The sequence below is a fragment of the Dendrobates tinctorius genome, unplaced genomic scaffold, assembly GCF_039654945.1.
Source record: "Dendrobates tinctorius isolate UK_male_01 unplaced genomic scaffold, ASM3965494v1 ptg000388l, whole genome shotgun sequence".
Taxonomy (NCBI): Eukaryota; Metazoa; Chordata; class Amphibia; order Anura; family Dendrobatidae; genus Dendrobates; species Dendrobates tinctorius.
This window is the reverse complement of record NW_027362054.1, coordinates 1,036,514-1,060,248: the sequence shown is the minus strand read 5'-3', so window position 1 is coordinate 1,060,248 and position 23,735 is coordinate 1,036,514. Positions and strand designations below refer to the sequence as shown.

The following is a 23,735-nucleotide window of genomic DNA, read 5'->3' as shown; positions in this document are numbered from 1 at the left end:
CCAGTGATGCATTGCGGCAATGACCTCTGATGACGTCGTGGTCTCGCGAGACCGCTACAGCATCGCGAGACGCAACGTCAGCAAAGGTCATCGCAATGCATCACTGGGAACGGGACCTGCCGCGTGTATCGCTGAAGCCTGGGGACGCTGCGCGGGACATCGGAAGGTGAATATAACCCGATATTTTTATTTTAATTCTATTTGTTACAGGGATATGGTACCCACAGCCCAGAGGACAGTCTCCTCTCCTCCGGACCGTGGGTACCATCCGCAAATGTTCTGCTTACTTTTCGCACGGTGGGCACAGCCACATGCGGAAAGTAAGCAGAACAATGCAATCCTATGTGGGCGGAATCCCCGCGATTCCGCAAAATAATGAGCATGCTGTAGATTTTTCCGCGATGCGATTCCGCCGTGGGAAAATCCGCAGCATTAACACAGCAATGTAGAATCCCATAGGAATGCATGGGATGCTGTTTTTTAGCGTTTTCGCGGCAAAATAGCACTTTAAAAATGCCGCGAAAAAAACGCGACGTGTGAACGCAGCCTTATGGTCTGCAGGGAAAAAAACAAACAAAAGAAATCACACACTACTTTCACCTGTATTCCAGATCAGACATGCCCATTATAAGTCAATGGGTATCCAAAAAAGAGATCACATACAGGTTACCATCTGTATATCATATGTTTTTCAGGGATCTTACAATTATTAACTTATGAAACTGTATTTTGCATTTTACTATTTATTAAATGGTTAATGTAAAAATGAATGCCATACAGATGTCCAAAATGGACATATGTATTTAATCAGCACGGTGGCTCAGTGGTTAGCACTACAGCTTTGCAGCACTGGGATCCTGGGTTCAAGGACAACATCTGTAAGTTTGTATGTTCTCCCTATGATTGTGTGAGTTTACTCCAAAGGCAATTTAGATTGTGAGCCCCAATGGGGACTGTGCCTAATGTTTTAGGATTGCTACTTCCAATAGGTGGCACTAGAGTTCTGGTCTTCTTCCTCCCTGAAGAGGCAAGTGTTGTGGAATTAATAGTGTTATATAAGGGAGTAAAATAAATAAATAAAGATACCTATGTGATAAAAAGGACATTCTGATATTATATGGATGAAAAACGGACAGTTTTGCATAGGTTCGTCTGATACACGATGGAGTATCCCTTTAACTTCAGCTGTTATTCCCCGTAAGGGAAAACCGTACAGCAGATAGCAAAAGAAGAGGCTTTACTACACCTGGTGGACTATGTCGGAACAATTCCCATGTAGCAATATTTTGTTCTGTATTTGAGGTAATCGCACAGAACTTGAATGCTGCCAGGGATTAGCCGTAGTACAAGCAGCCAAACTGATTTGTCAGAGGATTCACTGAAGTATAGAGCCTCCGTCTCCAGGTCTGCTGTATAATGGACATGGGAGATGAGTAATGACCATTAGAGAATTAACTGCAGCTTCAGCGAGACTTTTTTTCCTCATGTCAAGTGGCAAAGGCACCGAAAATATACTGAGCCATGACATCTACAAAAGGAAAAGCTCCGGGGTACAGAAAGCCCTGACGCGCGTTTTGTCTACTCTCATTTCTGCGAAAAGCAAGGAGAATCAACACCATCCTGCGCTGTCAATAGCTCAAGTGTTAGAAGGAGTGCGCAGCATCTGTGTGACACCCTGCAGGACACCACTGAGGACACTTCAGGCTTTCAAAAGCACAAACATGGAAAAGAAGTGACATGTCCATTCTTCAGGTATTCTCCGCTAGGATGACGCTTAGATGTATACAATAGATGTCATTGGGAAGGCAGACTCTTGCTGAGTGTTGTTGCTTAAGAAAAAAATTCTAGCATTTTATTCATTGCTTAAAGGGGTTTTCTGGTCTACATCGACGAGTCTGCAGTCACTCTGTGTGTCTGCAGACCTATCAATCCCCACAGTGCACACACTGTGCGCTGTGAAGATTCGCCAGATTGAGCCAGGAGCAGAGGGTATGTATGAGTTACATGCTCCCAGCCAGAGCCCATCTAGTGGGTGTGGCCTCACTCGTACCTTTGACCCTATAGTCGGCCACGCCCACTTGAGAGCCGTTTCTCATTGGGGTGTTGCCTTGCTCAATACAAGTGTATCACTGAGGCCACGCCCACTGCCCAGGAGTATGAATAACTCACACATACCCTCCAGTCCCAGCTCAGAAACCAGCGAATCGGCGCAGTACACAGTGCATGTGCGCTGGGGGGATTCATAAGTCTGCGGTCACACAGACTCTAGACTTATTAATTTGGACCGGACAAGCCTTTAATGGATGTCATTCATAATGTACTAAAAAAAAAAGCCCATTACAGAAAAAAAGGGAATGTTAAAAACGTTAACAAAAAAAAAAAAAATGATACGACAGTGAAAAGGAGCGATTCCAGAACAGACTTGGAAAATGGACGTTTTTGACCATTGTTTAGTGTGAACATACCCTTACTCTAAAGGCCCCGTCACACTAAGCGATATCGCTAGCAATATCGCTATAACGTCACTGGTTTTGTGACGCAGCAGTGATATTGCTAGCGATATCGCTATGTGTGATACTTACCAGCGACCGCTCCCCCGCTGGTTATCGCTGATCGTGCGAGAACATCCTGGACCGTTTCTCGTCGTCAGCTTCCTGCTGCGACTCCTGCTGTGGAGACGAGCGACGCGTGGACGCGGGCGGGAGGACGTCAGGATCGCCTCGTCTGACAGGTAAGTAACGACCCCCGACCGCTGCGATGTCGCTGGTGAGATCTGCCTGTGTGGCAGCTCACTAGCGACCACTTAGCGATGTACCAGCGATCCTGACCGCGTCATATCGTTGTCGGGATCGCTGGTGCATCGCTAAGTGTGACGGTACCTTTAGCCGGACTGTACAACTGCAGCCATTTATGTTTTAATCTGCAGTGAAAACATACATTTGATGATTCACAGGTGGCTCCCTAAATCCACACATGAGAGAGACCTGCTAATCCAATGGAGCATGGCGGTGAGACGTCGACAGAGGCCGAGAAGACTAGTCAGGTCTCTCCTTATCATCCCAGGCTGGCTTTTCAAACTATGGTTTTCTTGGAAACAACATTTCACAGTGAAACATATCTGGCTGCAAGCAAGCTCTGATTCATGGTGCCCATGGTTCCGGCAGTACGAAACTTAGTGACATGTTCCCTTTAAAGTGTCTTTTAAAGGGAATCTGCCAGCAAGTTTTTGCTATATAATCAGAGGACAGAATGGAGTAGCGGCTGAGACACAGATTTCAGGGATTTGCCACTTATTAGGCTGTGTGCTGTTTTCATACAATGAGTGTTTTATCACCTGGAGAAGTCAGGAGACCAAGGATATTTCTGTCAACGTGTTTCAAAGTTAACAAACTTCTTCATCAGGACAAACCACAAAATCATGATGTGATTTTGAGTTTTGTCCTGATGAAGAAGTTTGGTGACTTTGAAACACTTTGACAATAAACCGCACAGAAATATCCTTGGTCTCCTAGTTTCATCCGTTATCTTCAGCTTCGAAGTAAACCCCATCTCTCCATTGATTTGACTGCAGTCAAGGAGGCACACACCACTAATTAGATGTGCAGAATTCGTTAAGAGGCTGATTTTGCCGCATCCTATTCCTACACGAACCTCATTAAGGCCTGGCATATGAAGCACCAGCCTTGGGGCCAAAGTTCTTTTTCACCCCTGATTTACACTCATGATAGAGAAGTCTTAAAAAGGAAGCGTCACCAAGTCAAAAGCATCCAGTTTTTGCTCTTATTTAGTTCTCCTGCTTTTTTATAATCCGCCACACGGTTTCAGACATGGGGACCTCTCTAGAACTAATTTTTATTGTCTTTACATAGGGGGCCGTGGCTCATAGTATTCACTGGGGGCTTGTGTTTAGGTTGCCCTGCATAATAACGTCCCCTTAGTAAAGACCATAGGAACTAGAACTAAGTAAAAAGCCAAATACAGTTGTGGCCAAAAGTATTGACACCCCTGCAATTCTGTCAGATAATACTCAGTTTCTTCCTGAAAATGATTGCAAACACAAATTGTTTGGTATTATTATCTTCATTTAATTTGTCTTAAATGAAAAAACACAAAAGAGAATGAAGCAAAACGCAAAACATTGATCATTTCACACAAAACTCCAAAAATGGGCCAGACAAAAGTATTGGCACCCTCAGCCTAATACTTGGTTGCACAACCTTTAGCCAAAATAACTGCGACCAACCGCTTCCGGTAACCATCAATGAGTTTCTTACAATGCTCTGCTGGAATTTTAGACCATTCTTCTTTGGCAAACTGCTCCAGGTCCCTGATATTAGAAGGGTGCCTTCTCCAAACTGCCATTTTTAGATCTCTCCACAGGTGTTCTATGGGATTCAGGTCTGGACTCATTGCTGGTCACCTTAGAAGTCTCCAGTGCTTTCTCTCAAACCATTTTCTAGTGCTTTTTGAAGTGTGTTTTGGGTCATTGTCCTACTGGAAGACCCATGACCTCTGAGGGAGACCCAGCTTTCTCACACTGGGCCCTACATTATGCTGCAAAATTTCTTGGTAGTCTTCAGACTTCATAATGCCATGCACATGGTCAAGCAGTCCAGTGCCAGAGGCAGCAAAGCAACCCCAAAACATCAGGGAACCTCCGCCATGTTTGACTGTAGGGACCGTGTTCTTTTCTTTGAATGCCTCTTTTTTTCTCCTGTAAACTCTATGTTGATGCCTTTGCCCAAAAAGCTCTACTTTTGTCTCATCTGACCAGAGAACATTCCTCCAAAACGTTTTAGGCTTTTTCAGGTAAGTTTTGGCCAACTCCAGCCTGGGTTTTTTATGTCTCGGGGTAAGACGTGGGGTCTTCCTGGGTCTCCTACCATACAGTCCCTTTTCATTCAGACGCTGACGGATAGTACGGGTTGACACTGTTGTACCCTCGGACTGCAGGGCAGCTTGAACTTGTTTGGATGTTAGTCGAGGTTCTTTGTCCAACATCCGCAACAATCTTGCGTTGAAATCTCTTGTCAATTTTTCTTTTCCGTCCACATCTAGAGAGGTTAGCCACAGTGCCATGGGCTTTAAACTTCTTGATGACACTGCGCACGGTAGACACAGGAACATTCAGGTCTTTGGAGATGGACTTGTAGCCTTGAGATTGCTCATACTTCCTCACAATTTGGTTTCTCAAGTCCTCAGACAGTTCTTCGGTCTTCTTTCTTTTCTCCATGCTCAATGTGGTACACACAAGGACACAGGACAGAGGTTGAATCAACTTTAATCCATGTCAACTGGCTGCAAGTGTGATTTAGTTATTGCCAACACCTGTTAGGTGCCACAGGTAAGTTACAGGTGCTGTTAATTACACAAATTAGAGAAGCATCACATGATATTTCGAGCAGTGCCAATACTTTTGTCCACCCTCTTTTTATGTTTGGTGTGGAATTATATCCAATTTGGCTTTAGGACAATTCTTTTTGTGCTTTTTCATTTAAGACAAATTAAATGAAGATAATAATACCAAAGAATTTGTGTTTGCAATCATTTTCAGGAAGAAAATGAGTATTATCTGACAGAATTGCAGGGGTGTCAATACTTTTGGCCACAACTGTATCTCCGGAACAGTATGACGGAATTAAAAAAATAAATAAATGTAGCACCCAGGGGAGCAACAGAAACTAAATAAGGACATCTTTTATTTTCACATGCGATATGCAGCTGCCTGGTGTATCTGACAACAGCTTATTCCATTGTCCTAGTAAATAAACAGCAGAGAAAATGCTATTATTTTCCATCCTTATCAGGTCAAAGCTGTAGACAGGCATGTTTTGCGTGTTGAGACAAAACCAGGAGGTAGAGACCATGGGGGATCGGGAGAGCATCGGAACGAGAGCACTGAGGGGGCATTTGAGCTCTTGTAAAGAGACAACCCCTGGACAAGCCCTTTTGTGTTACATCTGGTGAAGGAGAAGGCTGTCATTTCAAAGTTTCAATAAAACATGCACATTGCCATAACAAGTGTGCTCGATATAAATAAATAACAGCAGAATATGCGGCATTATATATAATGTATATGAAGTTCTGTAACCTTCTACAATGTACTGTAGAAGAAACAAGAAAAAATGGCATCCCCAGTACAAGCAGCAGAAACCTCTGCAAGAAGTCAACCCATATTCTCTTCATTATGGTAACCATAGATCTGCTATGTGACGGCCAGTAGGATGGGCAAGACACCCTGGGGATAAGCAGCTCATTCCCCTATGGCACGGAGTCAGAATGCGGAAACAAGCCAAAAAATTAACCCTGTCCACTGCCAGAAAGCGTTCAACATTATACTATTAATAAACAATGAAATGTGCAGTGTGAGGATGCATGTACCATCCCGAACCTCACCAAGTGCCACTGCATTAACGAAACAGAAAACTGATCAGAACAGAACGAGTGCGACATTTTATATATTTCAGAGGCTGTCATATACCTGAACAGAAAACAATGTGCTGTGTGCCGTGATAACGGACCGCAGATATGGCGTCGTAGCCAACGCTGCACGAATATCCTGGGGAAATACATAATTATACACAGGGCATTTATAGAGAAAAGGAAGCTCTATGGCAAGACTTCACTGCCATTTCTTTGGGCCAGCCTGGCATTTCTGCACCTTTCCACAATTTAGGAAACAGGAGCAAAGAATTGGAGATTAATTGCTGTTTGGCTGGAGTCACACACAACGTATAAAAATACGGTCCGTTTTACACGGACGAGAAACGCAGAAATGTTCCCTGAAGAGTGATCTGTATGTCATCCGTGTGCAATGCGAGGATTTTCTCGCACCTAAGCATCCGTGTGACATCCGTATGGTGAGGTTTTCTCGTCGGCTTGTAAAATGGACATACAATGGATCCATGGGTTCAAATATTCGTGAAAACATATATATAGTCTATATATATATATATATATATATATATATATGTCAGTGAGACATATATATATATAAATATATTTCATACAGAGTTAGATAGCAGAATAGCCAATAATTCAATTGTCGGCTTCTGTAAAATCAGAAAGCCAGTGATTGAGGGCAGATATTAATAGCCTAGAGAGGGACCATGGTTATTGCCCCCCCCCGGCTAAAAAAAAATCTGCCCCCAGCCACCCCTCAGTGACATCAGCGGTAGTCACTGATGCTGCGCAGACTCCCCGCCCGACCCGCAGTGAACTAACAGCGCAGGAAAATGTTCAGAAACTTTTCCACGCTAATGAGTTCATGTCCGGTCAGGCGGGGAGGCTGCGCAGGCAGCTTTTCCTTCATTCCTCCGTGGTTTACAGCCGGGGCAGTCACATTAGCACCGCTCCCAGTAGTAAACTATTTAACCCCTAATGTAAACATCGGGTATCCAGGAGCCACGACTCCTGGATACCTGCTGTTTACCTTGGAAACCAGCGGCCGGTTTCCAAGGTAAACAACAGGCATCCAGGAGCCACGGATACCAGGAGCCTCCTGGATACCCGATGTTTACATTACAAACCAGCGCCCAGCGTCGCTGATCGCTGGTCTCTCGCTGCCACACGCAGCGATGCGCGCTGGCCAGCGGGAGACCAGCGATCTAAAAATGGCCCAGGCCGATCGAGCACGATCAGCGATAACCAGCAGGGGGGGCGGTCGCTGATCCCCGTCACACACAGCGATCTCACTGGCGAGATCGCTGTGGCGTCACAAAATCAGCGATCTAGCTAGCGAGATCGCTGTGTGTGATGGGGCCTTTAATGTGTTTTTTTAACCCTTTCTTATTGACACCTCTCCATTATTAACCAGGCTTAATGTCACCTTACAATAGCAAGGTGACATTAACCCCTTATTTCCCCATATGCCACCGCTACACGGCAGTGAGATGAGAGAGGCTAAGTGACTGAATTGGCCTTAACCATGGTCCTTCTCGAGGCTATTAATATCTGCCCTCAGTCACTGGCTTTCCCTCTCTGGCAGAGAAAATTGCGCGGGAACCCACAACAATTTTTTCCGTGAATTAATCCTTTAATCTAACACCTACAGCTCCAAAATTTTACACACACACACTACATTATTAGTGAGGGACATATATAAATCTAACAGATATACAATGGTTTACTGTATGTAAACCATGTCTCATATCCTGTCGGGTTCTGTAACAATTTTACAGATGCCGACAATTCAATCATCACCTATTCTGCTATCTATATCTCTATGAAATATAAATCTATATGTGTGTCAATGACATAAAATATATATATATATATATTTTTTATGTATACATGTATTCTACCTACCGTATTCTATTTTAAAATGTCAGTGTGATTTTACTGTACACCGCACTGAATTGCCGGCTTTTCTAAAGGACACCGATGCATATTTCTCTCAAGTCACATGCATGGTCCGTGTGTAATCTGTTTTTTTTCTCGCACCCATAGACTTGCATTGGCGAGTCTCGGGCATAATACGGTGCAAATCGCAGCATGCTGTGATTTCACCCGCACGTATAATACAGGCAAGAAAATAACGGATGATGGGAGCAGCCCCATAAATTAACATTGGTCCGAGTGCTATGCGATTTTTTCTCGCATAACACTCGTCCGTATTTCTCTCTAGTGTGACTCTGGCCTTTGTCAGGGGTCTGACCATTAGGACCACTATGGATCTCAAGTTTAGGGCTGTTACATGCTCCATTATAATTAAGTGATTAGGGTGTGCTTTCTCTGGCTGCCCTATTCCATTCCAATGGGTCATTTTGGAACCTTGTGTGGATCAGTGAGAGTCCACCAGTTAAACGTCAAGCCTTCAGTGAAATATCGCCTATCCTGTGTATAGGTAATAACTTGCTAACATGGGAGTAACCATTTAATTCAGCATTACCCATTTTAATACTGCAGAAATACCTGATGACACCTTTGTGTGATCACAATACACATACCACAATTGGGGGCATAGGTCAAATTTCTCCTGCCTCTTCATGAGCCCTGCATGATTTAGGGTATGTATGCCATAACGCTGCGACATAAATATATTATAAAGGACAGCACTGCCATATACATTAAAGTCATTAGGGTCCGCTGGGTGATGTTGGTGTCCATCATGTCAGGGATCTAGAAATTAATTTATTTTTGTTATTCTTGTCCTATGATGGAAAATAACAATGAATTTAAATTGGGACAAAGACCTTGATTCCAGCTGTGTGTCACTTACTGGGATTCTGGCTTTAGTTTGAAAAAAAAAGTTACCATATTATCTGCTACAGCTCTGCTAGTCTTCTCAATGAAGAGCTGTCTAATCCGCCCCTACCACTGACTGCAAATTGTAGATAGAAAGCTGTCAAATGCAGAGAGCTCTTAATCAATGCTGAGGATTGTGTATAGTCAGAGTTTATGAATGTTGAGGACTAGGTAGAAAAAGCTGTAATTTTAGAGGACTAGCATAGCTGCAGCTAAAAAAAGAAACAGTATTTTTTAAACTGTCCAGCACCCAGCACAGCAACCTACACATTGGAATCAGGGTCGCTGCCGATACTTTTAGGGTGTGAGCACACGCTGCGGATTCTGCTGCGGTTCCGCAGCGGATTTGGCCGCTGCGGGTCCGCAGCAGTTTTTGCTGCGATGTACAGTACCATTATTCCCTATGGGAATAAAAACCGCAGTGTAGACGGTGCGGATTTTTCCGCACGGTTTTTCTGCAGTTTTGAAACCGCAGAAAGAATGGACATGTCAATTCTTTCTGCGGAATCCGCAGCGGTTTGCCATCTCCTCCATTGTGGAGATGAAAAACCGCAGGGCAAAACCGCAGAGCAATCCGCAGGTAAAACCGCAGGTCTTTTGACCTGCAGATTTACCTGCGGATTTTACAAAATCCGCGCGGCCAAATCCGCACCCCAATCCGCAGCGTGTGCACGTAGCCTAAGCTGTGGTTATATGGGCAGAAAAGACCCGGTGACACAATTCTCAGCTGCATTTGGAAAAAGTCCAATCACCCATGACCATGAGATTCCTCCCATGTAATAGGTAGGCAGGGGTGCAACATAAGAAGCTCTATAATGTGAGAAACAAAGCTCTACATATACCAGCTCAGTGGATAGCACTGCTGCCTTGCAGCGCTGGGGTCCTGGGTTCGCATCCCACCAAGGACAACATCTGCAACGAGTTTGTATGTTCTCCCCGTGTTTGCGTGGGTTTCCGCCAGGTACTCCGGTTTCCTCCCACACTCCAAACACATACTGATAGGGAATTTAGATTGTGAGCCCCATCGGGGACAGTGATGATAATGTGTGCAAACTGTAGAGTGCTGCGGAATATGTTAGCGCTATATAAAAAAAAATAAAGATTATTATTATTAAAACCTTGAGCCTGACATGGGAGGAACAGGGAGATTAAAGGGAACTGTCTGAACTTACCGTACAGGATATGGGTGGTGTTCTGCTGTCTCTACCATAGGTGAATTGTATGGGGGGCAGCTCTGACTCCTCTCACATGTATAGCTCCTAATTATGTAGGTGAAGGTTTTAATGGCTTTGCAAAATCAACCTTCTGTTCCTTATTGCTGAACACACGGCTATTCTGTTTGGCAGTATAACAGGCTATAGGGGATGCCAAAATCAGATCCGGTACGCCAGCAATGTATATCATATGCTAGAAATGCAGGGTAATAATAAGACTTCTGGACGTCTGGGTGCAGGAACGACATGAATATTTGTTCCATACCAATATATAGGCATGTGAAGACACAGGTAGCATAATGGACATATACAAGTAGGAAGGAGTTTAGGAGAAGCATCAATAGTGCAGCACAGATTAACTGGAGTGTCACCTGCATATAAGGAGGCCGTGTACAGACAGTGCTCCATCTATGTACACAAGTAGTGAAATTCAAGATGTCTATTGTACAACACTTGTTCATATTTAATAATACACTTCTATTTCTTCAAACAAGTGACAAAAGACCGTGGCTTGTTGGAATGATGAACATTCATTATGTTTGCACTGAAGATGGTGAACACATATAAACCCAGCACCGATGACACAGACTACAAGACACCCAACACAATGGTAGATGGACTCTTATTACAGTGTAAGGAGATTGTGAATCACTTGACACACACTAAACCAATGCCTGATCATGTCACACCGCTGTTACCGTCCGCTCCATGACACATTTACTAGAACTGGAAGTTACTTCCTACACCATAAAACATACCGGGATCTGCTGTAATGGCCGGTTCTATTCATTCCTGGAAATCAGAACATTTTTTACAGGATTTCTGATCTGGAGTTGAACGATTTCTACTCTGATTTTATATGTCTGACTGGCACCAGAGAAGCACTAGGTGTGATCACAGCCACAGACTTCAAGAAAGAAAAAGAAAATCTCTCACTGATTTACTTTTCTTTATATCACAGTGTAAGTAATAGATTTTATTTTCAAACTGAACTTATAGTATATTATGGTCTGGTGTTATATGTACTATACACAGCATGGAGCGTTCCTGTACATCCATACAGGATAATGCTACAGTATATGAATTATGCATTAATATATTATCACTGCTTAGATTATGTATATATATGCATTATGGCACATGTGGATGACATACAAATGATATCTGCAGTAAGGGACATGTAGTGCTGTCTAATTATTCAGGTGTATGCAACATAATGGGATTGTTATAATATATGGTATATATCTACTATGGTACAATATATATATAGTATATGTTACCTGTATATCATGTATGTATGACTGTTACGGAAGTATAATATGTATTTAGGTCTCTTGTAATTTGTAGTATATGTGCACGATGGACATATATACTGTATATTACTGTGTGTAAATCAGAGTTGTCTGCATTTCTTATATAAATGGTGATTGCCTACTGTATAGAACTGGGCTGTGGCTTTATTATAATACATGCCATGTACACTCAGTATATAATGGTAATTTGTACATACATTATATGCGTACTGTTTATGAAGATTGCTCTTATCAGTGTAATATATGGCACATACATAATATATACTTATCGTATGCAGTACTGTATGCGTTATCTGTGGATCTTCTATATGAGCCTGACTATATTGTATAGTATAGGGGCACAAGTTGTACTGTATGTTATCTATGGATCACATATATATATATATATATTTATGAGCCTCACTATACTCTATGTTATCCGTGGATCATATATATATATATATATATATATATATATATGCCTCACTATACTGTATGTTGTCTGTATATCCTCTATATGAGCCTGTCTATACTGTATGTTATCTATGGATTATATATATATATATGAGCCTGTCTATACTGTATGTTATCTATGGATTATATATATATATATATATGCGCCTCACTATACTGTATGTTATCTATGGATTATATATATATATATATATATATATATATATATGCGCCTCACTATACTGTATGTTGTCCGTGGATCCTGTCTATACTGTGTGGTGTAGGGGCACAGGCTGTACTGTACGGCAGCCGTGCAGGGAGATCTGTTGCATGCGCCCATTAGCGGGGAGACATTACAGCCACTCACCACCTCACAGTCCTCGAATCCATGGATGTACATGTCGTCGTACATAGGGGCTCCAGGCTGAGTGCCCGCCGGGCACCTCCTCTAATGGCTGAGCCGGTGATGTGGTGGTCGGCGCTGGTGGCAGGAAGCAGCTGTGGCCGCTGACAGCACTGACTGGCAGGTCCCACCCTGGCTGTAGGAAGAAGGAAGCCAGAGGCAGCTTCTCACCATCAGGAGAGGGAACAATAACCCCCACCCACCACACAGGAGGCAGCCGGCTCTGATTGGCAGCGGCTCATCCCCGGAGCACTGGGGCTACAGCTGGGAGCGGGCGGAGGCTGGCAGCCGGGGGGCAGCACAGTGCGAGGGGACCCGGAGGTACCCTGCATCTCAGCACTACACACACTGCATCTCAGCACTACACACACTGCATCTCAGCACTACACACACTGCATCTCTACACACCCTGCATCTCAGCACTACACACACTGCATCTCATCACTACACACACTGCATCTCAGCACTACACACACTGCATCTCAGCACTACACACACTGCATCTCAGCACTACACACACTGCATCTCTACACACCCTGCATCTCAGCACTACACACACTGCATCTCATCACTACACACACTGCATCTCAGCACTACACACACTGCATCGCATCACTACACACCCTGCATCTCAGCACTACACACACTGCATCTCAGCACTACACACACTGCATCGCATCACTACACACACTGCATCTCAGCACTACACACACTGCATCGCATCTCTACACACCCTGCATCTCAGCACTACACACACTGCATCGCATCACTACACACACTGCATCTCAGCACTACACACACTGCATCTCAGCACTACACACACTGCATCGCATCACTACACACCCTGCATCTCAGCACTACACACACTGCATCTCAGCACTACACACACTGCATCTCAGCACTACACACACTGCATCGCATCACTACACACACTGCATCTCAGCACTACACACACTGCATCGCATCTCTACACACCCTGCATCTCAGCACTACACACACTGCATCGCATCACTACACACACTGCATCTCAGCACTACACACACTGCATCTCAGCACTACACACACTGCATCGCATCACTACACACACTGCATCTCTACACACCCTGCATCTCAGCACTACACACACTGCATCGCATCACTACACACACTGCATCGCATCACTACACACACTGCATCGCATCACTACACACACTGCATCTCAGCACTACACACACTGCATCGCATCTCTACACACCCTGCATCTCAGCACTACACACACTGCATCGCATCACTACACACACTGCATCTCAGCACTACACACACTGCATCTCAGCACTACACACACTGCATCGCATCACTACACACCCTGCATCTCAGCACTACACACACTGCATCTCAGCACTACACACACTGCATCTCAGCACTACACACACTGCATCGCATCACTACACACACTGCATCTCAGCACTACACACACTGCATCGCATCTCTACACACCCTGCATCTCAGCACTACACACACTGCATCTCAGCACTACACACACTGCATCTCAGCACTACACACACTGCATCGCATCACTACACACACTGCATCTCTACACACCCTGCATCTCAGCACTACACACACTGCATCGCATCACTACACACACTGCATCGCATCACTACACACACTGCATCGCATCACTACACACACTGCATCTCAGCACTACACACACTGCATCTCAGCACTACACACACTGCATCGCATCACTACACACACTGCATCTCAGCACTACACACTGCATCTCAGCACTACACACACTGCATCGCATCACTACACACACTGCATCTCAGCACTACACACACTGCATCTCAGCACTACACACACTGCATCGCATCACTACACACTGCATCTCAGCACTACGCACACTGCATCGCATCACTACACACACTGCATCGCATCACTACACACACTGCATCTCAGCACTACACACACTGCATCGCATCACTACACACACTGCATCTCAGCACTACACACACTGCATCTCAGCACTACACACACTGCATCGCATCACTACACACCCTGCATCTCAGCACTACACACACTGCATCTCAGCACTACACACACTGCATCTCAGCACTACACACACTGCATCGCATCACTACACACACTGCATCTCAGCACTACACACACTGCATCGCATCTCTACACACCCTGCATCTCAGCACTACACACACTGCATCGCATCACTACACACACTGCATCTCAGCACTACACACACTGCATCTCAGCACTACACACACTGCATCGCATCACTACACACACTGCATCTCTACACACCCTGCATCTCAGCACTACACACACTGCATCGCATCACTACACACACTGCATCGCATCACTACACACACTGCATCTCAGCACTACACACACTGCATCTCAGCACTACACACACTGCATCGCATCACTACACACTGCATCTCAGCACTACACACTGCATCTCAGCACTACACACACTGCATCGCATCACTACACACACTGCATCTCAGCACTACACACACTGCATCTCAGCACTACACACACTGCATCGCATCACTACACACTGCATCTCAGCACTACGCACACTGCATCGCATCACTACACACACTGCATCGCATCACTACACACACTGCATCTCAGCACTACACACACTGCATCGCATCACTACACACACTGCATCTCAGCACTACACACACTGCATCTCAGCACTACACACACTGCATCGCATCACTACACACACTGCATCTCAGCACTACACACACTGCATCTCAGCACTACACACACTGCATCTCAGCACTACACACACTGCATCTCAGCACTACACACACTGCATCGCATCACTACACACACTGCATCTCAGCACTACACACTGCATCGCATCACTACACACACTGCATTGCATCACTACACACACTGCATCTCAGCACTACACACACTGCATCTCAGCACTACACACACTGCATCGCATCACTACACACACTGCATCTCAGCACTACACACTGCATCTCAGCACTACACACACTGCATCGCATCACTACACACACTGCATCTCAGCACTACACACACTGCATCTCAGCACTACACACACTGCATCGCATCACTACACACACTGCATCTCAGCACTACGCACACTGCATCTCAGCACTACACACACTGCATCGCATCACTACACACACTGCATCTCAGCACCACACACTGCATCGCATCACTACACACACTGCATCTCAGCACTACACACACTGCATCTCAGCACTACACACACTGCATCTCTACACACACTGCATCTCAGCACTAAACACACTGCATCGCATCACTACACACACTGCATCTCAGCACTAAACACACTGCATCGCATCACTACACACACTGCATCTCAGCTCTACACACACTGCATCTCAGCACTACACACATTGCATCGCATCACTACACACACTGCATTGCATCACTACACACACTGCATCTCAGCACTACACACACTGCATCTCTACACACACTGCATCGCATCACTACACACTGCATCTCAGCACTTCACACACTGCATCTCAGCACTAAACACACTGCATCGCATCACTACACACACTGCATCTCAGCACTAAACACACTGCATCGCATCACTACACACACTGCATCTCAGCACTAAACACACTGAATCGCATCACTACACACACTGCATCTCAGCACTACACACACTGCATCTCTACACACACTGCATCGCATCACTACACACACTGCATCTCAGCACTAAACACACTGCATCTCAGCACTAAACACACTGCATCGCATCACTACACACACTGCATCTCAGCACTACACACACTGCATCTCAGCACTTCACACACTGCATCTCATTACACACACTGCATCGCATCACTACAGTCATGGCCAAAAGTTTTGAGAATGACACAAATATTATATTTTCACATGATCTGCTGGCCTCTGGTTTTTATGTGTTTGTCAGATGTTTTTATCACATACAGAAATATAATTGCAATCATTATGAGTAACAAAAGGTTATATTGACAGTTAGAATGAGTTAATGCAGCAAGTCAATATTTGCAGTGTTGACCCTTCTTCTTCAGGACCTCAGCAATTCTCCTTGGCATGCTCTCAATCAACTTCTGGATCAAATCCTGACTGATAGCAGTCCATTCTTGCAAAATCAATGCTTTTATTTTGTCTGAATTTGAAGGTTTTTGTTTGTCCACCCGTCTCTTGATGATTGACCACAAGTTCTCAATGGGATTAAGATCTGGGGAGTTTCCAGGCCATGGTCCCAAAATCTCTATGTTTTGTTCCCTGAGCCATTTAGTTATCACCTTTGCTTTATGGCAAGGTGCTCCATCATGTTGAAAAAGGCATTGTTGATCTCCAAACTGCACTTGGACGGTTGGGAGAAGTTGCTCTTGGAGGACATTCTGGTACCATTCTTTATTCATGGCTGTGTTTTTAGGCAAGACTGAGAGAGAGCCCATTCCCTTGGCTGAGAAGCAACCCCACACATGAATGGTTTCAGGATGCTTGACAGTTGGCATGAGACAAGACTGGTGGTAGCGCTCACCTGGTCTTCTCCGAATAAGCCGTTCTCCAGATGTCCCAAACAATCGAAAAGGGGATTCAACAGAGAAAATGACTTTACCCCAGTCCTCAGCAGTCCACTCCCTGTACCTCTTGCAGAATATCAGTCTGTCCATGATGTTTTTCCTGGAGAGAAGTGGCTTCTTTGCTGCCCTCCTTGAGACCAGGCCTTGCTCCAAGAGTCTCCGCCTCACAGTGCGTGCAGATGCACTCACACCTGCCTGCTGCCATTCCTGAGCAAGCTCTGCACTGCTGGTAGCCCGATCCCGCAGCTGAAACACTTTTAAGAGACGGTCCTGGCGCTTGCTGGTCTTTCTTGGGCGCCCGGGAGCCTTTTTGGCAACAAGGGAACCTCTCTCCTTGAAGTTCTTGATGATGCGATAGATTGTTGACTGAGGTGCAATCTTTCTAGCTGCGATACTTTTCCCTGTAAGGCTACTTTCACACATCAGTTTTTTGCCGTCAGGCAGGATCCGGCTTTTTTTAGAAAAAACGGATCCGGCATAAATTTTGGAGAACTGTAGAAACGGATCCGTTTTTTTGCTGGATCCGTCTCTGTTCCTGGCGGCTGGCCAATTGGATCTGAGCATGCGCAGACTTAAAAAAACCGGATCCGGTTGCTGGATCCGTCTTTTTCTGGATCCGGCGCATTCCGGCGCCCATAGACTTTCATTGTAGCAAAAAGCTGGAAGCGCCGGATCCGGCGCTTCCGGCTTTTTCGCCGGAGACAAAAAACGTTACCGTAGACGTTTTTTCAAGACGCCGGAATGAGACAAGTTGCCGGATCCGGCAAAAAACGGATGAAACGCAATGCCATCCGGCGCGATCCGGCGCTAATGCAAGTCAATGGGGAAAAAACGGATCCGGCATTGCATTTTGCCGGATCCGTTTTTTCCAAAAAAAGCCGGATCGCGCCTGAAGGCAAAAAACTGATGTGTGAAAGAGGCCTTAGGCCATTTTTGTGCAGTGCAATGATGACTGCACGTGTTTCTTTAGAGATAACCATGGTTATCAGAAGAGAAACAATGATGCCAAGCACCTTTTAAAGTGTCCAGTGGTGTCATCGCTACTTAATCATGACAGATTGATCTCCAGCCCTGTCCTCATCAACACCCACACCTGTGCTAATGGAGCAATCACTGAAACGATGTTAGCTGGTCCTTTTAAGGCAGGGCTGCAATGATGTTGAAATGTGTTTTGGGGGATAAAGTTCATTTTCTAGGCAAATATTGACTTTGCAAGTAATTGCTGTTAAGCTGATCACTCTTTATAACATTCTGGAGTATATGCAAATTGCCATTAGAAAAAATGAAGCAGTAGACTTTGTAAAAATTAATATTTGTGTCATTCTCAAAACTTTTGGCCATGACTGTACACACACTGCATCTCAGCACTACACACACTGCATCACATCACTACACACACTGCATCTCAGCACTAAACACACTGCATCTCAGCACTACGCACACTGCATCTCAGCACTATGCACACTGCATCTCAGCACTACACACACTGCATCGCATCACTACACACACTGCATCTCAGCACTACACACACTGCATCGCATCACTACACACACTGCATCTCAGCACTACACACCCTGCATCTCAGCACTACACACACTGCATCTCAGCACTGCACACACTGCATCTCAGCATTACACACACTGCATCGCATCACTACACACACTGTATCTCAGCACTAAACACACTGCATCTCAGCCCTACACACAATGCATCTCAGCACTACAGTCATGGCCAAAAGTTTAGAGAATGACACAAATATTAATTTTTACAAAGTCTACTGCTTCATTTTTTCTAATGGCAATTTGCATATACTCCAGAATGTTATAAAGAGTGATCAGCTTAACAGCAATTACTTGCAAAGTCAATATTTGCCTAGAAAATTAACTTTATCCCCCAAAACACATTTCAACATCATTGCAGCCCTACCTTAAAAGGACCAGCTAACATCGTTTCAGTGATTGCTCCATTAACACAGGTGTGGGTGTTGATGAGGACAGGGCTGGAGATCAATCTGTCATGATTAAGTAAGAATGACACCACTGGACACTTTAAAAGGAGGCTGGTGCTTGGCATCATTGTTTCTCTTCTGTTAACCATGGTTATCTCTAAAGAAACACGTGCAGTCATCATTGCACTGCACAAAAATGGCCTAACAGGGAAGAGTATCGCAGCTAGAACGATTGCACCTCAGTCAACAATCTATCGCATCATCAAGAACTTCAAGGAGAGAGGTTCCCTTGTTGCCAAAAAGGCTCCAGGGCGCCCAAGAAAGACCAGCAAGCGCCAGGACCGTCTCTTAAAAGTGTTTCAGCTGCGGGATCTGGATACCAGCAGTGCAGAGCTTGCTCAGGAATGGCAGCAGGCAGGTGTGAGTGCATCTGCACGCACTGTGAGGCGGAGACTCTTGGAGCAAGGCCTGGTCTCAAGGAGGGCAGCAAAGAAGCCACTTCTCTCCAGAAAAAACATCATGGACAGACTGATATTCTGCAAGAGGTACAGGGAGTGGACTGCTGAGGACTGGGGTAAAGTCATTTTCTCTGATGAATCCCCTTTTCGATTGTTTGGGACATCTGGAGAACGGCTTATTCGGAGAAGACCAGGTGAGCGCTACCACCAGTCTTGTCTCATGCCAACTGTCAAGCATCCTGAAACCATTCATGTGTGGGGTTGCTTCTCAGCCAAGGGAATGGGCTCTCTCTCAGTCTTGCCTAAAAACACAGCCATGAATAAAGAATGGTACCAGAATGTCCTCCAAGAGCAACTTCTCCCAACCGTCCAAGGGCAGTTTGGCGATCAACAATGCCTTTTTCAACATGATGGAGCACCTTGCCATAAAGCAAAGGTGATAACTAAATGGCTCAGGGAACAAAACATAGAGATTTTGGGACCATGGCCTGGAAACTCCCCAGATCTTAATCCCATTGAGAACTTGTGGTCAATCATCAAGAGACGGGTGGACAAACAAAAACCTTCAAATTCAGACAAAATAAAAGCATTGATTTTGCAAGAATGGACTGCTATCAGTCAGGATTTGATCCAGAAGTTGATTGAGAGCATGCCAGGGAGAATTGCTGAGGTCCTGAAGAAGAAGGGTCAACACTGCAAATATTGACTTGCTGCATTAACTCATTCTAACTGTCAATATAACCTTTTGCTACTCATAATATGATTGCAATTATATTTCTGTATGTGATAAAAACATCTGACAAACACATAAAAACCAGAGGGCAGCAGATCATGTGAAAATATAATATTTGTGTCATTCTCAAAACTTTTGGCCATGACTGTACACACACTGCATCTCAGCACTAAACACACTGCATCTCAGCACTAAACACAGTGCATCTCAGCACTAAACACACTGCATCTCAGCACTACACACACTGCATCTCAGCACTACACACACTGCATCGCAGTACTACACACACTGCATCTCAGCACTACACACACTGCATCACATCACTACACACACTGCATCTCAGCACTACACACACTGCATCTCAGCACTACACACACTGCATCACATCACTACACACTGCATCTCAGCACTACACACACTGCATCTCAGCACTACACACACTGCATCTCAGCACTATACACACTGCATCTCAGCACTACACACACTGCATCTCAGCACTACACACACTGCATCGCAGCCCTACACAAACTGCATCTCATTACACACACTGCATCGCAGCCCTACACACACTGCATCTCATTACACACACTGCATCTCAGCACTATTCACACTGCATCGCAGCACTATACACACTGCATCGCAGCACTATACACACTGCATCGCAGCCCTACACACACTGCATCTCAGCACTACACACACTGCATCTCATTACACACACTGCATCGCAGCACTACACGCACTGCATTGCAGCACTACACATACTGCATCGCAGCACTACACACACTGCATTGCAGCACTACACACACTGCATCTCAGCACTACACACCCTGCATCTCAGCACTACACACTGCATCTCAGCACTGCACACACTGCATCTCAGCATTACACACACTGCATCACAGCTCTACACACACTGCATCTCAGCACTACACACACTGCATCGCAGCCATACACACACTGCATCTCATTACACACACTGCATCTCAGCACTACACACACTGCATCTCATTACACACACTGCATCTCAGCACTACACACACTGCATCACAGCACTATACACACTGCATCGCAGCCCTACACAGACAGCATCTCAGCACTACACACACTGCATCTCAGCACTACACACACAGCATCACATCACTACACACACTGCATCTCAGCAGTACACACACTGCATCTCAGCAGTACACACACTGCATCTCAGCACTACACACACTGCATCGCAGCCCTACACACACTGCATCTCAGCACTACACACTGCATCTCATTACACACACTGCATCTCAGCACTACACACACTGCATCTCAGCACTACACACTGCATCGCAGCACTAGATACACTGCATCGCAGCACTACACACTGCATCTCAGCACTGCACACACTGCATCTCAGCACTACACACTGCATCTCAGCACTACACACTGCATCGCAGCCCTACACACACTGCATCTCAGCAAAACACACACAGCATCTCAGCACTACACACACTGCATCTCATTACACACACTGCATCGCAGCACTACACGCACTGCATTGCAGCACTACACATACTGCATCTCAGCACTACACACACTGCATCTCTACACACACTGCATCTCAGCACTACACACACTGCATCGCAGCCTTACATACACTGCATCTCAGCACTACACACTGCATCGCAGCCCTACACACACTGCATTGCAGCCCTACACACAGTGCATCTCAGCACTACACACACTGCATCTCAGCACTACACACACTGCATCGCAGCCCTACACACACTGCATCTCTACACACACTGCATCTCAGCACGACACACACTGCATCTCAGCACGACACACACTGCATCTCAGCACAACACACACTGCATCTCATTGCACACACTGCATCGCAGCACTACACACACTGCATCTCATTACACACTGCATCGCAGCACTACACACACTGCATCTCAGCACTACAAACACTGCATCGCAGCACTACACACTGCATCACAGCACTACATACACTGCATCGCAGCACTACACACTGCATCTCAGCACTGCACACACTGCATCGCAGCACTACACACTGCATCTCAGCACTACACACTGCATCGCAGCACTACACACTGCATCGCAGCACTACACACTGCATCTCAGCACTACATACACTGCATCGCAGCAATACACACACTGCATCTCATCACTACACACTGCATCTCAGCACTACACACACTGCATCGCAGCACTACACACGGCATCACAGCACTAGATACACTGCATCGCAGCACTACACACTGCATCTCAGCACTGCACACACTGCATCTCAGCACTACACACTGCATCTCAGCACTACACACACTGCATCTCAGCACTACATACACAGCATCACAGCACTACATACACTGCATCGCAGCACTGCATCACAGCACTACATACACTGCATCGCAGCACTGCACACACTGCATCGCAGCACTACACACTGCATCTCAGCACTACACACTGCATCGTAGCACTACACACTGCATCACAGCACTAGATACACTGCATCTCACCACTGCACACACTGCATCTCAGCACTGCACACACTGCATCTCAGCACTACACACTGCATCGCAGCACTACACACTGCATCACAGCACTACACACACTGCATCTCAGCACTACATACACTGCATCACAGCACTACACACACTGCATCTCAGCACTACATACACTGCATCGCAGCACTATACACACTGCATCGCAGCACTACATATATATACAGCAAAGTTTATATGTATACATGCAGCATCTATCTCATATCACTACTATATACACACACTGCATTGCTTCACTGTATACATACAGCTCCGGCAAAAATTAAGAGACCACTTTCAAATTTTCAGTTTGTCTGATTTTTCACTTTATAGGTACCAGTATATTTTTGAGTAAAATGTAAATTGTTCTTTTAGTCTATAAACTTCTGACAACGTCTCCGAATTTCCAAGCAATAAATTTAGTTTTTTTCTGACAAAGAAAAATGCCCTAGTGCTTTTAGACCTCAAATAATGCAAAGAAAACAAGTTCATAAATTTTTAGAAACAATAATACTAATGTTTTAACTCAGGAAGAGATCAGAAATCAATATTTTGTGGAATAACCTTGATTTTTAATCACAGCTTTCATGCGTCTTGCCACCTGTCTTTCACACTGCTTCTGGCTCAAAAATGTAAGCAGTTCTTCTTTGTTTGATGGCTTGTGAGTATCCATCTTCCTCTTGATTACTTACATTCCAGAGGTTATCAATGGGGTTCAGGTCTGGAGAATGGGCTGCCCATGACAGGGATTTGATGTGGTGGTCTCTTAATTTTTTTCCAGAGCTGTATGTGTGTGTATATATATATATATATATATATATATATATATATATATATATATAAATACTAG

General features: G+C 45.1%; 1 protein-coding gene across 3 annotated transcripts in view; it reads right to left on the bottom strand.

Moving 5' to 3' along the window:
* Positions 1-23,735, bottom strand: part of CACNB3 (calcium voltage-gated channel auxiliary subunit beta 3) — a 343,020-nt gene that overhangs the window by 188,322 nt on the left and 130,963 nt on the right. The window contains exon 1 of one of the 3 annotated variants that reach the window (XM_073563481.1): positions 12,573-13,450. The exons of the other annotated variants lie outside the window; for them this stretch is intronic. Coding sequence (XP_073419582.1) covers positions 12,573-12,617 — 45 coding nt within the window. The 5' untranslated portion in view covers positions 12,618-13,450. Of the gene's footprint in view, positions 1-12,572; positions 13,451-23,735 lie in introns of those variants that run through there. 3 annotated transcript variants of the gene reach the window in all.